This window comes from Cnephaeus nilssonii (assembly GCF_951640355.1).
Source record: "Cnephaeus nilssonii genome assembly, chromosome: 12".
NCBI classification, from domain to species: Eukaryota; Metazoa; Chordata; class Mammalia; order Chiroptera; family Vespertilionidae; genus Cnephaeus; species Cnephaeus nilssonii.
Window position 1 is genome coordinate 5,445,737 of NC_137083.1, and position 16,937 is coordinate 5,462,673.

Sequence of the window (16,937 nt, forward strand, 5' to 3'; positions counted from 1 at the left end):
ACTGTGTTAGGAGTCCTGTGGTCTCCGCCTGCACTCACGCCTGGTTTAATAGGGCGGGGGAGATCTTCCCTTCAAAACATTGCCTATGAAGCAGAAAAAAGTCACTAATTCTATTAAAGTAAGTGCAGGACTTATTAATAATCTCATCTCATGAGCCCTTACCAGTTTGGCTCAGTGAATAGAACATCGGCCTGTGGACCAAAGGGTCCCGGGTTCAATTCCGGTCAAGGGCATGTACCTTAGTTGCAGGCGTCATTCCCAGTAGGGGGCGTGCAGGAGGCAGTTGATTGATGTTTCTCATTGATGTTTCTAACTCTCTATCCCTCTTCCTTCCTCTCTGTAAAATCAATTTTATATATATATATATATATATATATATATATATATATATATATATATATAATTTTAATATATATATATTAAAATCTCATCTCATGAAATGGGAAGGATGCATGAAGTACTTTTGCTGCAAATAAAACGTGATAGTTGTCTTAAGGTCAAGTACCTGCATGTTGACTTGAGCGCAGAATCAGTAAGTTTTTTATGGAACACCCTTTTTATTGGGGAAAAAAAAAACTTAGAAAGCAAACTATGGTTACCCAGTCTTGGATACAGCAGATATTTCATCCAAAATGAATCAGATGAACATGTCACTTCAAGGAAAACAAATAACAGCATTGACTGCTAATCAGCACATTTGAGCTTTCAAAGAAAAATGTGAATTTTGGAAAACTTGGCTCTTCCGTGGCCTTGACAGCTTCCGCGGATTCGAAGGCCTTGCTAATGAGGCAGGCGTGCTGGCAACTAGGGTGGGTTTTAACGTTGTGTCATAAATGCATCAGCATCTGGCATGCCTGCATCACTCAGTGAGCCAGCGTTTCTACACGACCCGTGTGTGATGCATAGAATCCTGCACGAGAAAAACCCCACTCAGAGCACCGGGTAGACCAAGGCATTTCCATGCAACCAGGGCCCAAGAGTTCACGGATATAATTTCCGGTTCCACAATACAGTGAATCGGTCTCTAGGGAACTACCATTTGTCAAGTTTGGGTATAACATCCAAGAAGCTTATCCAAAGTTATAGAAAAAGGACATTAAAATGCTACTCCCTCTCCCAACCACGTGTGTGTTGAAGACCAGGTTTTCTTCCTATGCTTCCACCGAAACAACCCGTCACAGCGGACGGAATCCGAGGCAGATGGGAGCACCCAGCGGGCCTCTGTTCAGACGGACATTGGAGAACTGAAAAGGGTAAAGCGATCCTAACCTTCTCACTCGTTGGGGATACGCATTGGAAAACACATTTTTACAGGGAAAAAAAATGTTATTTATGTTCACGTGTAATGGATATCATTATTTAAAAAAATTAAATGTTCTTTTCGTTTTCTAAGTTTTAATTTCTAATATATAAATATTGACAGCTGCAACTCTCATAAACAGAAGCTCTCTGGTTTCTCAGCCATTTTAAGACTGTAAAGCAGACTGAGAGCCAAAAGTGGAGAACTTCTGTTCCAGGGAGTGGGCGTGAAGAAGACACGTGGCTGAGGACAGGGACTGGGGACCCCGGCAGGGAGAGCTCCGGGAAGAGAAGATGAGAAAGAACAGCCCTCGCAGGAGAAGGAAAGCTGGAAGGCTGGGTATCCTGGAGGCCAAGGGAGGAGAGCGTTTCCAAAGGAGACAGGACGTCAGCCAATTGCTGCTCGAGGCAGAGGAGACGGGAGCTGAGCAAGGCTGGTGTGTGGACAGTGACCACGGGGCCACTCTCAGAGACGTCTCCGTGGGCGGAGATGGGAGCCTGATGGGAGAGAAGAGGTTCAGGAGGCGGCGGCAAGGTAAATGCAGCTGAGCATCAGCAACTCAAGACATTTTACGTTTAGCCCTGGCCGGCGTGGCTCAGTTGGTTGAGTGTCATCCATGCACTGAACGGTTGCTGGTTCGATTCCCGGTCAGGGCACATGCCCAGGTTGAAGGCTCAATCCCTGGTAGGGGGCGTGCAGGAGGCAGCCAACCAATATTTGTCTCTCACATCAATGTTTCTCTCTCCCTCTCCCTTCCTCCCTCTCTCTAAAAATCAATATACTAGTCTTTAAAAAAAGTTTTACTATCAAAAGGAGCAGAGAAGTGGGGTGATAGCTGCTGGGGAATAAAAGGTCAGGGAGACGTCTTTAGACGAGAAAGCCTGCAGCATGCCTAGTGGTAGGAAGGCACAAAGGAGAGAGGGTAGTGGACGAAGGGGGGGAACAGGGCCCAGAGAAGACAAGAAGGGATGGATGCGGGGGTGGGCGGCGTCGCTGCCCTGGGGCAGGGAGGACCATCCAGGGCTCTATGGCTCTGACCCACAGGACTCTCCCCGCCGGATACTGACAGGTCTCTCCACCTGCCATGACCTCCCCGTTGGCTCTACTTATTTTTAAATTTGCCTCTTTTAAATGTATTTACTCAAATCATGACTATATTTGCATTTTAAAAAATGACTCAGGTGCATAAAGTAAAAAGCTGGAACCCTCCCCCAATGTCACCCCTTTTCCCAGAAGAAAGCTCTGTCCTCAACTTAGTGTGACTTCGCCCAGCGACGTCCTGCGTGATTACATGCAGCTATTTGCACATAAAGAAATAAATGTTTGAAAAAAAAAAAAAGAAAGAAATGTTTGGCTGGAATTCTGCCGTAAGCGACATCACACTGTGCATAAACACACCCTAAACCAAGGCTTCACCCCAACAGCTCCTCCCGGAGCACTGCGTTCCTGTGCGAGTCTGTGTGGCCTCTCACAGTTCAGGCCTCTCACAGTTCAGGCCTCTCACAGTACAGGCTGCTGCATTCTCCTGTTGACGGACAGTCCCCTTAATTCCAAACCCTCACTCTTCTTCTCAACAATGCCGCCAGGAACAGGCTACAGAGCTCTTTGTGAGTACTGTGGGGATGTCTTGCGAGGGATGTCATTGTGCAATCTAAATTGGTCAAAGTAAGTGCAAGACCTACGCATTTCCCTGCAGAAGTCTTGTAACCTCCTGAAGCTGAGATTTTGGGCCAACTCCAGCCTCAATGCCCAAATCCAGGTCACAGAGAACACTCAGCCGTACTCTGCAAACACTGTCTGTGAAACACTAGTCCCACGAGATGTTAAAGGGTATTAAACACATTTTAAAGAAGATTCCTCGGTCAGATAAGTTTTCTTTAAACTGCTTGTTTAAATAAAGGAGAATAAGTTTATTCCATGTGGGGCTTATCAGAGCCTTTATAAGCCAAAACTCTTTGTATATCTCTGAGGTATTATCCTATATAATAAGAGGGGAAGTTGGGGGCAACCAGGCTGGCAGGGGAGTGGTTAGGGGGTGATCAGGCTGGCAGGCAGAAGCGGTTAGGGGCAATCAGGAAGGCAGGCAGGCAAGCAGTTGGGAGCCAGCAGTCCTGGATTGTGAGAGGGATGTCCGACTGCCCGTTTAGGCCCGATCCCACCAGGATCGGGCCTAAACGGGCAGTCGGACATCCCTCCAGGAGTCCCAGATTGGAGAGGGTACAGGCTGGGCTGAGGGACAACCCCCCGCCGTGCACGAATTTCGTGCACCGGGCTTCTAGTCCTATATAATAAGAGGCTAATATGCCAATCGACTGGACAGCGGAAGACTGGTTGCTATGATACACACTGACCACCCGGGGGCAGATGCTCAATGCAGGAGCTGCCCCCTGGTGGTCAGTGAGCTCCCCACGGGGAGCATGCCTAAGTCGTCAGTCAGACTTCTTGCACCGTCTGCAAGAGAGTGCAAGCCAGGCTGAGGGACCCCCCCCCCCAACCTGAGTGCACAAATTTCGTGTACCAGGCCTCCAGTATAAAATATTTCCTAAACTTACTTGACCACAGAACGAGGTATAATCTGTTTGTTTTATGATAAAGGTACACCTCAAGAAACACGTGTTTCAGAGCATCCTTTGAGAAACGCTGTTTAGATTATTAACACAGTCTTCTGTCCGAAATGAGCTTTGCAGATTCAGATGCAGCCACAGCTGTGAGGCCGCTGCTTTCTCACAGGTGCATGTTAACCCTGAGACGGAGACCTAGAATCAGATCTGAGGCTGAGAAAAGCCAGGGTGGGAAGAGTTACAACTGCTCCAAGCTCAGAGCCGGAATCTTAGTGCGAGGTTCACAGGTTAGGAGCCTGTCTGAGCGGCTCATGGATTATTGAACACAATGCCAAGGAAGTCTATTTCCTTTGTACCACTTTGCTGCTCCCAAAAAATCTGTCATGCTGCCTTGATCATCTTCTCATGCCTGAACTCCTAGAACTTCCTCTGCAGCCGTCCTCCCCTGCACACACCCTTCCTTAATCAGCCACTGACAATCTCCCTGAATACGCGGCAAATCGTCTCCTGCCTGCTTCTCTCTCCCTGAGCCTGAAACCGTGGTTGTTCTGTGATGCAGTGACCTAGGGTTCCACGGGGCCCTGGGATGTGGCTCTGGGACTGGAAGGAACTTTTAAAGGCCTTTAATCCATCCCCAGGCTGGCCTGACCTCCACCCACATCAGAAAGGAAACTCTCTACCCTTTTCTTAACACTTCGTAGTAGAGATCCCTGGAGAAAGCCTGTCTGGTCTCTGTGTTATCCAGTTTTACCCTAACCACGTCCCTGCCCTAACCCTTCACAGCAAACATCACCATTTTTCTCTCTCTGGCCCTGCTGCTGGCCTTCTGAGCCCTGTCGGTTCTGTGACTGGTTCCCTAAGATTCGACTTCAGAGCACCTCAGAATTTAAACCCCAACTAGCTGTGCCCCTGGTCTCAGAAAGGTCACCAGGACCTGGTACATCACTGTCGCTTGAACAACATCCCACTTGGTTTATCCCCAAACCTCCGACCTGCTAAGCCTTCTGGGAAGCTACTGAGTTGCCTCTCTCCAAGTAGGTTCTGCTTTGAGTCAACACAGGAGGAGATCATGTTTTCCGTTCCAGGTCAACCCCTTTCATTTGTCTGCGCTACTCTTGAGGCTCATCCTTGAGTGTATTCCTTTTTTGTTTTGTCTTTCTTTCCGTCATAGTGAAATGGAGGGGGAGTGGGATTAGACGTCTCTCAGACAAAGTGGTTTTTTGTGTGACCTGAGCCCATGATGGGAAAAGCAACAAGTAGACACTCTGTCTGAAACTTACCTATTTTGAATTTTATTCTTAAAAAGCCGAATCTGACCTGCGTGTGCTCACATGAAAGGCTGTACTTCCTGGGCCCCACAGTAGATGGAGCTGATAAAACCGGGGGTTTAGTCGGATAGACTAGTACTTGCAATTCCACTCCCTCTGCTGATGGCTCCAGCACCTTCGTCATCGGGGGAGGTGTGAGGACGAGAACTTCCTATACTCCTCATCGGCACCCCTCGGATTACAGACTGAAGCCATCACCTCGCCTACTAGCTCATGGGACTGGGTTTTGAAGCACAACAGCGGAAAAAGAGAAAGAAAAAAAAAATCAGACTGGGGACCCTGAGTCCAACTGAGGATAGGGGAGCAAGCGGAGGGGGATTCAAAACCAGAAAGGTGGTCACAGCAGGCCTTACTGTGCTCACTGTTTATCCTGTTACTTCAACGTCAGCTGACCCTGTATACAGGTGATGTTCTATTAAGCAATCTTCTCAATTTGTAGGCATCTCAAAATATTGTGTTATAAGCTTCTCAAAATATTGTATTGATCCCTCTGTCTTCTCCTGAGCACTCCCTGACAAATTCAATTCCTAGAATTTATAGGAGAGATTATGTACTTGAGGTGGAGATGAAAGAACACAGTATCTTTGATTATATGAAATACTTTCCAGTGCCTCGTACAAAACCTTAATCCCAGCATTTTAGATGCTGTTTCTGGTCAGAAATGTTCATTCACCTATGGTAAAGATTTCTATATTCTTGTAATAATAAGATACGGTGCAACTAACCGTATCCATAATTCAATATCCATACTACTTACTCTCCAGGAGCAGGGCAGGAGCAAAACAATATTTCAGTCCATAAATTTTGTCTTTAGAATTATCAAAAATGTAAGTATGGATAAATATTGGTAACAATTATTTTCCCAGAGGAAAATAACCCCTCTTTATTGACCGTGAAATTATTTTAGTATTGAATTTGGATCTGATGTCCCTTTTCCCATCTTTTTTTTTTTCCAAAATAGAATAAAATAAGCAAGGCAGAGGTCATAAACAATGCAGCTTGTAGAGTTCAGGCTTCTGGGTAATAAAGCAGACTTCTCTCTCCTGGGAAGCCCATCTAAAATGACGGCAAATGCGTTTGTCCACAAGGACAAAGAGAGCGGGAAGAGCCGACGGCCACAGCCTGTTGGGAGCCAGAAAGCAGGAGGCCAGTGGTCCCTGCCTCCACCCACTCAGGCACGGGCATCCTAAGCTGGTAGGAGGGAAAGGGGAGAAGCAACACGCTTACGTGGCAGGACCTCTAGAAGACGTGGGAGTCAGCTACCTGTGGTAGGCCAGAAGTGAGGGTGCGGCCACACACACAAGTATTGGCTGAAAGGTTGCAGCTAGAACCTCAGATCTCTTCCCAACTTCACCCGGGGGGAGGGGCGGGCGGGCGGCAGGGGGCAGCCCTCACTGGCTCTGGGATAAGCCTAGAGGTTTCTTCTCTGGAGAGGCTGAGATGAAGGGCTTCTGGACTGGGAGACACTGGACACGAGTGGGGAGAGGGACACCCTAGTAAATCACAATGCGTGCTGACCACTGAGGCCCACACACCTCCCAGCCCAGAGTGTGGGCAACCGGGCTGGAGACAGGAAGACCCTTTCCTGAGGAATCTGCACACCCCAAGAGGAAAGCCCCCAAAGACACGGGCAGCAGGGGCTCCCTGAGAAGGCCGGCCAGCCGCTGGTGAGGACCAGAGAAGCAAGTCCCACCCGGGCTCTCTTTCCAGCCAGCTTTCAGTTTCCAACCAGTTTCCACCTTTACATCGAAGCCAACAAACAACCCAAGACCTAGGTATCTGAGGGAAACCTTGAATGTGAAAGACAGCAAAAAAAAACAAAGAGAAAAAACAACCTTAAGGAAACAGACTATAGCTTTGTATACTAGGGGTTTAAAAAAAACACTAGTTAATATACTACTTATAAAAGCAACTAAAAATTAATATCTTCAAAAAGATGAGGTATTTCAATGATGTAACAAGAACATTTGCTAAATTTAAAGAAACATTCAAAGAACAAAAAAGAGCCCTTGGAAATTATATTAGTGGCATGAGATGATTTTCCCAGAAAGAGAACGTTGAGACTATCACCCAGAAAGTAGAGCAAAAGACAAAGATATGGGAGATAGGGCAAAAAACAAACAAACTAGGAAAATTAGAGACCAGTCTAGGTGACTCAATATTCAAATAAGAGGGGTTCTAAGAAAAAAAGGAAGAAGAAAACAGCACCGAAGTAATCGAAGAACACCGCTCAGCACTGAGTGACATGAATTTCCAGGTGAAAAGTGCCTCACACTGTGAATGACAATAGAAGCCACACCAGCCTGCCACCGTGACATTTCAGAGCGCTGGGAACAAGGTGCTGCCGCAGATTCTCAAAGGATCAAGGAGCAGAACAGCTCCGACAACAGCACCAGGAGGCCAGGCAGCTTGGGGTCCCTTCAAACATCTGAGGGAAAGTGCTTTTTCCCTAGAGTTCTGTAACCCTCCGCCTGCTTGTCTATCATTATATACCAAGGTGCTTCCAACGTTAGCGGCTTATACCAACCATTATTTTTATTACATCTCCCCGTGTGGGTGTCAGGGGTGATCAGATACTTCTGAGTTTAATTACTGTTCATTAGTTTATCTGGTCTTGTTTCAAGAAGGAGTTTAGGAAGTCTATAACATTATAGAGAATGTAACATTAAATTGCATTTAAATTAAATTAAAGCGTGGCAAAAGAACATAGAAAAATCAAAGATGTGACAAAGAGAAACCAAGAAAATGATTTAAAATAGCCTGATACTGGTCACACATTTGTCTCTAAACTCTGTGTCCATTGGTATTAGATTCAGCTACAGGTAACAGAGAGACTCAACATAGGGTGGTTTAAATAAGATATTGCATGAGTTTATGTCTCTCAAACATGAAAGTTCGGGGATGTGCAATCCAGGTCTGGCATGGGAGCTCAAGTTCACTGCTCCTTGGGGTCCAGGGTCTTTCCAGCTCACCCCTACTTTTCCAGGGTAGAATTTACCCCTGCAGTCTAAGATGGCAGCATTCCTATTCTGGGCAGCAGAATGGCTAAACAGGACAAAGAAAGACCAAAGAAACCTGCCAATTGTGTCCTAAGAAATATCCCCAGAAACTGCTGCTAAAAACTTCCACATCCGTCTCATTGCCCAGAACTGAGTGAAGCGGCCACACCCAGCTGCAAGGGCAGCTGGGAAAGCAGGCATTATTCCGGGCAGAACTGTGTCCTACGAAAATGCCTATGAAAACGGACAAAGGGGCGACATGGGTCTGAAAGACAGGAGTGTCTGGCACAGCTTCATAGCCACTGAGAGAAGAGAGGGAACATGGTCAAGTTTAAAATACAAAGATGATAAAGACCACCAGTTGTTCGAGAGACTTATAGCAGCTTTTGGTAAAAAGGTTACAAAGGTCTTCATAAGAAAAAAGTTTGATCTTTCCACATCCATGCAATTGTTTATAGGGCTGTTTCCTGTAACAACTTATGCAGTGACGGTTTAGAGTGGTTCTCAACCTTTCTAATGCCGCGACCCTTTAATACAGTTCCTCATGTTGTGGTGACCCCCAACCATAAAATTATTTTTGTTGCTACTTCATAACTGTAATTTTGCTACTGTTAATGAATCATAATGTAAATATCTGTGTTTTCCGATGGTCTTAGGCTCTACAGAAGTGGTTCTCAACCTGTGGGTCGCAACAGGTTGAGAACCGCTAGCAGGGTCACCTAAGACCATCGGAAAACACAGATATTTACATTACGATTCATTAACAGTAGCAAAATTAGTTATGAAGCAGCAACGAAAATAATTTTATGGTTGGGGGTCACCACAACATGAGGAACTGTATTAAAGGGTCGCGGCATTAAAAAGGTTGAGAACCACTGGTTTAGAGAAAAACACAACTATAGAGATGTGGTTTTCTGAGTTCATTTTCACCCCACTTTAAAAACTCATAATAAAAACATGTGCTTGTACTTCATCATGTGAATGTCCCAACATTAAGCATACATGTATGTATTTGTTCCAGAATTAAAGAAAACTCTATCTACCTTCATCTACGGAAAAGAAACCGCTGCAATCACCGGGACTACCAGAATATTTCAAAAAACGGTAGGTGGCCACACTCAGCCTCCCCTATGTGCCCTGAATGACTGATTTTATTTCCCAAGAACCACAGCAGCTGAGCATTCGTGACAAGGACCATGGGGTAAAATGAACATCTCCCTTTCTGATAGAGGGGCCCGGGGTTAGGGCCTTTCCCTGCAGCGAAAGGAACAAGATGCAGTCGAGATATACACTGAGTGGCCAGATTATTATGATCTCTGAACGCATAATAATCTGGCCACTCAGTGTATAGCCTATATAATAAAAGGCTAATATGCAAATTGTCCCCTTCACCAGCAGGCAGGCCGGCCAACCGCCCATGTCCCTTCCCCCTGGTCAGGCTGGCCGGGCCCCACCCATGCACGAATTCATGCACCGGGCCTCTAATACACACACACACACACACACACACACACACACACACACACACACACTGAGTGGCCAGATTATTATGTGTTCAGCGATCATAATAATCTGGCCACTCAGTGTATGTAAATGAAGGGGCAGATAGATACCAAACGAAACAAGATGCAATCAAGACAGACAAAGGGACAGTCACCCAACAGCAATGCTCCAGAGAGGCCCTGGCACAGGGCGTCCGAGGTTCAGGAGGCAAGACCTCACTGAGCACCAGCCGGACAAGAACTAAGCACAATCAAGGTCATTGCAAAGACTCTGCCCTCCCCTCTGGTGCAAAGGCTCCCACATTTTAACTGGGGTGGGAGTTTGACGAAAAACAGCTTCATGTTTGTGGCTGAAATCCCCAAAGCCAGTAAGCAAAGGTATGTCCTCGGAACATTGGGGGGCCTCGCGGTCTCCACCAGCTTCCCCTGTGCCCCAGGACATCCGTAGATGGACGGCTTCCCCCTGTGTGGTCCCGCCTCCTGCCTCAGCCCCAGGTCAGTCCACTGCCACTCCTCACTTGGTGAAACTCCTCACCGATAAGCCGTGGCCTGGCCAGGGCCTAAGGAATTGCCAAGGAATGTCTTGTGACACCATGATGCAGAGATGGCAGACCCAGTGCCCAGGGAAGATATTACTGATATCTCTCTGGTGGCTCCACCCAGACTCACCTCAGCAGCTCTCACAACACACACCTCTGACCATCGTCATCTGCAGAGCAGACTTGGCGCATGGAGGGGAACCTACTCGCTATCCCTGTGCCATCTTAAGTAACAACAGGGTTAAGGAATGTTCCAAGCAGCACAACGTTTAATGGCATATGTGACCTACAAATGATCTCTTACACAGTCTACACGGAATAAATGTTCTATTCCAAGAACCACATCGTAGCATCACCACTAATAAAACGATAGCTGATCGTTGTTGCGCTCTTGCCGAGTGCTAAGAACACGCTCTGTGTGATAGTTCAGCTAATCCTTTCAACAAGCCGTAAGGCAAGGTCTGTTCCATTTCTTCGAGTGGAGGACACCGCTGATTGGAAGAACTCTGGGGAGTGCCGAGGGAGGGAGAACCACAGTGCACACCTGGAGTGCAGCACTCAACCCAATAGTCAGTGTGTTCTCTTATACACTGAGTGGCCAGATTATTATGATCTCTGAACGCATAAAAATCATATATATATATATATATATATATATATATATATATATATATATATATATGTATATATTAGAGGCCTGGTGCATGAATTCGTGCATGGGTGGGGTCCAGCCAGCCTGGCCAGGGGGAGGGGACATGGGCGATTGGCTGGCCTGCCTGCTGGTCAAACTCCTGGTCGAGGGGACAATTTGCTTATTAGCCTTTTATTATGTAGGATATACACTGAGTGGCCAGATTATTATGCGTTCAGAGATCATCATAATCTGGCCACTCAGTGTATTTCTCAGGATTGAGGGAGGATAATGATCTCCACACTGTTATCACTGAGGAAACAGGGGCCTGGTGGGACTAAGATCCCTGTCCCGTGACACAGAGAGAGCAAGGGGCGAGAGCTGGGGTTTGTCCCCAGGCTGCCTCCCTGCACCCAGACACTAGCACCGGCCTCTGATTGGAGAGTCCGGCTACTGAGCCTTGGGCCTCACCTCTCTGGGGGTGAACACGGCCCACAGCCAGTCTGTGGAAAAGGAAGCACCGACGCTGGTGTGAGTAATCGCAGACACGGCGACCATCGGCCCCTCACTGCCTTTTCTCGTTTGCTTTTTACACAGTCCCAAAGCCGCCCAAGGCTCCCTGCCATGGAGACTGTAAAAGGCAAAGAACACACACGCCGTGTGCAACATGATGCAGCCTGCAAAAGGGCGCTTAAAGTTCGCGTGTTTTTGTTTAGAAGGACATAACGCTGCCAAAGGAAAACTCAGGATGTAAAATTGGATTGAATAGTTCATTTCTACCACATTTTTTTTAAATAAGAGAAAAACAGCTGTACACTGATAAGTAGAAAATACACCAAAATCGCTGTGTTTCGTAAATTATGGGTGATGGCTTTTTAAAATTTTTTTCTATTTCCCAAATATTTTATTTTTCTATACCAATAACATAAAAAAAATAAAAACTAGAAAGAAACTGAGTCTAGGAGCAGTAAAGGGCCTGCTAAGCCCAGAGCTGAGGGTACCGCGTTAGGGCCAAAAAGCAGTAGGCTCTACCCAGACGCAGGCTCTGTGCGCCAGGGACATAGCCTGGCTCTCCCCACAGACCCCCTCCAGCCCAGCCCAGCGAGCACAGCGCTCCTTGGAAGTTCAGATTGTGGCGAGGAAGGGGGAAGGAGGTGGGCAGAGAGCCTGATCGGGAAAACACACTCGGGTTCAAACGTGACCCCACCCGCGGCCCCCGTCAGGCTCCTGTCTGGTGACCAGATGCGGGAGGTCAGGAGAGAGTCTCCTTCCTTCGTATTTGCCATCCTTGGAGGTGCAGAGGGGAGACGGTCTAGTGTCACTTCCTGGCGGGGCTGCTTGACTATTGCTGCAAGGATGTCATTCTAAGAGGACTTTTTTTTTTCCCGTTTCCCCGAGTTACTCATTATTTAATGCTCGGGTTTCTTCTCCAGCCCCTCCGCCTGGTTTCGGGGCTCCTCCTCACTGTGGATTTTCTTCCTTTCATCCCCGCCAAGAGATTTCAGTCACTCCCCAGGGCTTTCCGTGGCTCTAGGGAGAGTGGGCTCTCTGTCGCCTGCATCCCGATGGCTACACTTAGTCTTCATTACCAGCGAGAAAGAGGCGAGAGGGAAGGAGGAGTTGAATGGGATATGAAAGTGTTTCTTGAAAATCATACATTCAGAAGTAAAGAGACAGCTCTTATTTCTGTCTTGATGTTTCGGTACGAGATCCCAACAATGTCCGTAGCTATCTCTACCAGGAACCGCTGCCAGTGATTAGGGAGTGTTTAAAAAGGTCAGATGTCCAAGTCGCCTTTCATTTGGGCGCCAGTTCTCCGGCCGGGGGTCAGGCACAGCGAGGCGCCTGCTGGGTCCTTACAGCCAGCAAAGCAGGGGGTTCTTACAGCTTCCCAGGCACCAACGCGGCCGGTGGGTGGGAGGCGGCCCTGACGCTAACCAGGTAGGTGGGAGCCTCTGGAAGTGAGAGACACGCACCTCTGCCTGGAGGGGGGCGGGAACCATCCCGGGGAGGTACATGTGAGCAGAGAGCCCCGCAGGAAAACACAGGAATCCAGGAAGCCCAGGGAGATGTGGCTCAGGGCTTAGAGGCTCCTGGGGCAAAATGGCCTTTGGGAAGAGAAGCCCGGGGTGGCCGAAGGGTGCTTGCGAAGCTACGTGGGGTTTTAGGAGAAGGAGGTAGAGGAGAGTGACACTGGGAAGCTATTACATTCTTTTAAAAATACGTTAGGGCAATCATTTATCTGGTTAGTCACAGAAATTCAGAACCACACTTGCGAATTTGAAAGCATTTGCAGGAGTGGAAACATCATCAGAAAGTGTCACAACAAACAATTATTAAGGGCCCGCTATTTTGAGCTCACGGTCAATATATTAGTCTGAACGTGTCTGCTTATTGCAAGCAAACATTTTTAGAGAAAGGAAAGAATTCAAGTTTCTCGTGGCGAATTCTTTAACTGGATTCTACAAATCACGCTCTTCAAAAATGCTTCCAAAATGCTGAAAAAATGAGCGAAATCTGCATTACTTTAAATCTAATCAGAGTTAAGTAACAGTGTTGGATTGGAGGTCAATGCATGACACCACATTTTCATTTTTAAAAATATATGTTTTTATTGATTTCAGAGAGAGGATGGGAAAGGGATAGAAACATGCATGATGAGAGAGAATCATTGATTGGCTGCCTCCTGCATACCCTCTACTGGGGATCAAGCCCACAACCCGGGCATGTGCCCTTGACTGGAATCAAACCAGGGACCCTTCAGTCCACAGGCCGACGCTCTATCCACTGAGCCAAACCAGCAAGGGCACACTATTCCTTATTTAAAAAGGACGGGATGAAGCAGAATTCAGACTTTGGTGGCCAATAAGGTCCCTGTTCTTTCTCTAATTATGGGCTAGTAATTCCCCTGGGACCACCTTGCCCCTGTTTCATAGTCAGTCCATTCCATTGTAGAGCCCAGAGAATGGCCCTCTTGAGGGTAGAGCCAGTTCTTCAAATGCTCGCCTCGCTCTCCCACCTCCGCAGGCTGGGGCCCTCCTGCTTGCATCGCGGCCCGGCTGCTTCCGGAAGTCTCCTCTGTGACGGCAGCAGCTGTCCCAGCGCAGTCGGCAGCAGGAGGAAGACTGGAGATGGGGAGCGGACAGAATGTTGTCGGGTCTGGCAAAGGGACAGCAGCACGGCAGGAAAGGGGAGGGGAGAAGAGAAAGGGAGGTGGGAATTACATAAACTAATGACATAACCTCAAAAACTGAGCTTCGCAAGAGGAGATGGAAATCCTGGCAGATGCAACAACTTTGGAGCAAAGAGAATTCGGTGCTTGCATTATAAAGACCCGCCAGAAAAACACACCCCACAAAAACGTTGGGTAAAGACGAGTAGATGTTTGTGACTGCTGGTTTTCTGTTGTTGTTGTTAATCCTCACCTGAGGATATTTTTCCATTGAATTTTATAGAGAGTGGAAGAAAAGGTGGGAGAGAGGGAAGAGGGAGGGAGGGAGGGAGGGAGAGAAAAACATTGGTGTGTCCTATTGATTGGTTGCCTCCTGCACACACCCCAACCAGGGCCAGGGATAGAACCTGCAACCCAGGTACGTGCCCTTGAACAGGAATCAAACCAGTGACCCTTCGGTGCATGGGCCGACACTCGAACCACTGAGCGACACCAGCCAGGGCTGTGACCGCTGTTTTTAAATCCATGGCGACAGCAGCCCTGGGCCGGCCATCCTGCCCTGAGCACAGAGGCACAGGTGGTGTGGACACGGGGAGAGGCTGACCACGAGGCACGCCGCGGCAGGTTTTCACTTCCGTTCCCTCAAGCTCCGTGGGTGATCTGCCCCTCAAATCCCCAGCCATCCTCCAGATAATGAGGAAATTATTGGCCTGACCTGGTCCTTTAATTTTTCCCACTCATGCCTTGAGCTTTCATTAATTTTCGTATCTCATTAACACACAAATCAAAGAGTGAGAATTAAACACCTCCTGATTTATGATCTTACTAAAAATGGGAAGCTGAGATCATGGGACGGACGGGCCCGGCCGAGGAGATGAGTGAGCCATGGTGGGTGCCATGCCAGCTCGCGTGGCCGCCCTCCATCTCTTCACTCGTGAGGACATCAGGGAGCGACCTCACACCCAGAAACACTCCGAGTCTCTACGTTTAGGACTCAACGTGGCACCTTCTCTGAGCAGAGACAGGCTCGAGTCACGGGGTTTTCCTCTTTTCAAGCACTGGGGTGAGATTTGCATTAAACCTCACACCAGTTCTCAGTTGTGTGTCTACCCCAGAGACGCTCCTGCCCGGGGATAAAGGCCATATCCAACTCCTCTGTAAATTCCCTCCTTGGGTTCACTCTTCCTAGCCTCCCAGCCTAGAGAAGCAATGCCACTCAGGGAGCCAGAGCTCAGCATTGGGGGCAGGAAGAGCAGGGTTTGGATTGCAGTTCTCCAGATTAATAGCGGTGTGGCTTTGGGCAAGTCGCTTAAGTGAGCCTCAGTGTTCTCATCTACAAAATGGGGCTCCTCACGTGCCTACCTCACACAGTTGTGCTAAGGCCTAAATGCACTAATAAGTACAGTGCTTAACAGAGTGTCTGAAATAATATGAGAACTCAATAACCACAACTTTCCTATGAAAAATACGTTACAGGTCGAAACAGGGATGGGGGGAGGGTGGCCATGCATGTCATTACAGGAGTTGAAATATGTCAGCTCTACAATCTGAACTTACACAGCCCAGCCAGCAGGGGGAGCCTCAGGCTCTCTGGGGAGGTGGGTAGTTCTCAAAGAATCCTTCCTACTGTTCCTCTCATCCCTCAGCTCATTCCTGAATCTTTGGGGTAGTTTCTCTCTCCGGTGATAGATATATACCCTTTCCTTACACCCACTAGCAAGTTCAGTCATTCACACTAGCAAATGTCTTGAGACCTGTGAATCCAAAGGATTTGGGGTTATGTCAATAGAATGCCAAGGACACATGAAAGCCATTAAGGGGAGTCCCGGGGGAACTCCTCAGCACGACGGTGTGGACGGCCTCTGACTGTTCAGTGATGCTTCTCCCGTGATCGCAGACAATCGCACTCTCATCCTGACAGTGTTGAACTGAGCCCCCTAACTTTAACTATTTTCTTAATTTTACTCATTCAGGCGCATCTTCCCAAAACCTGGAGACATTCCTAGAAAGGTACGTGGGAGGGGTTGTTTCTCATTTTGAAAAATGAATGAGAACTCTGGTGTTACCCATCATCCCTTGCACTGGGCATCAGCTAGTCACTCTGCAAACGCTGGGAGATTATTATCCCTTCTCGGGCCAGTGAGCATTGGAAGTGTTCATTTCCATGTGTCCTTAGAGACAGATCATAAAAATGCATACAAGCTTAGATCTGGCCAAAAAAGACAAAAAGTATTTCATATTCCTGTTTATGAAGGAGAAAACAATTTTGTGCTCATTTGGGGCTTAACATTCAGAATCGGGGCCCCGGGTGCCCAGAATGGAAACTTTGGGCCCACGGGATGTCTCGGGAATCTGGACATAAGTAACCCAGGTAACGCATCTGTGATTATTGACCACAAAGGCTGTGAACGATGCTAAGATGGTAGCGTGTCCCCTGCTGGAGACTCCACTCCTCAACTTCATACGTTGATGTGGTCTTTCCCTAATAGGAGATTAAAGATTACAGAGAAGGAAGGGGGAAGTGGGGATGGTGATACCCAATGGAAGAAAAATAGCAAAGTTACCCAGAGGGCGGTCACACAGACTCTTCCACAGGCCCAGCCTGTGACGCCGGTTACAGAGCTGGGTTTCCGCGTGTTTGACATTCAGCTTCCAGTTTGTCTAGGAACCCACTGTTGGACCACCCAGCCATCGTCATATACGCCATGGTTGGAAACGACGTCTGCAACGGGTGAGTTACTACCAAAGAAAGTTTTCGGGTTTTTTTAATTTATTTTTATTGATTTCAGAGAGGAAGGGAGAGGGAGAGAGAGATAGAAACATCCATGATGAGAGAGAATCATTGATCTGCTGCCTCCTGCACACCTTGCACTGAGTATCGAGCCTGCAACCCATTGTACCCTGA

The 16,937-nt window shown here is 47.8% G+C and overlaps 1 protein-coding gene across 2 annotated transcripts in view; it reads left to right on the forward strand.

Annotated features, from left to right (window-relative positions):
- AOAH (acyloxyacyl hydrolase) overlaps positions 1 to 16,937 on the forward strand; it is a 96,122-nt gene that overhangs the window by 61,416 nt on the left and 17,769 nt on the right. Inside the window, exons 13-15 of one of the 2 annotated variants that reach the window (XM_079786564.1) lie at positions 9,210 to 9,292; positions 16,006 to 16,042; positions 16,689 to 16,763. In XM_079786564.1, coding sequence (XP_079642690.1) covers positions 9,210 to 9,292; positions 16,006 to 16,042; positions 16,689 to 16,763 — 195 coding nt within the window. The remainder of the gene's footprint in view (positions 1 to 9,209; positions 9,293 to 16,005; positions 16,043 to 16,688; positions 16,764 to 16,937) is intronic. The other variant, XM_079786565.1, reaches the window with a different exon arrangement.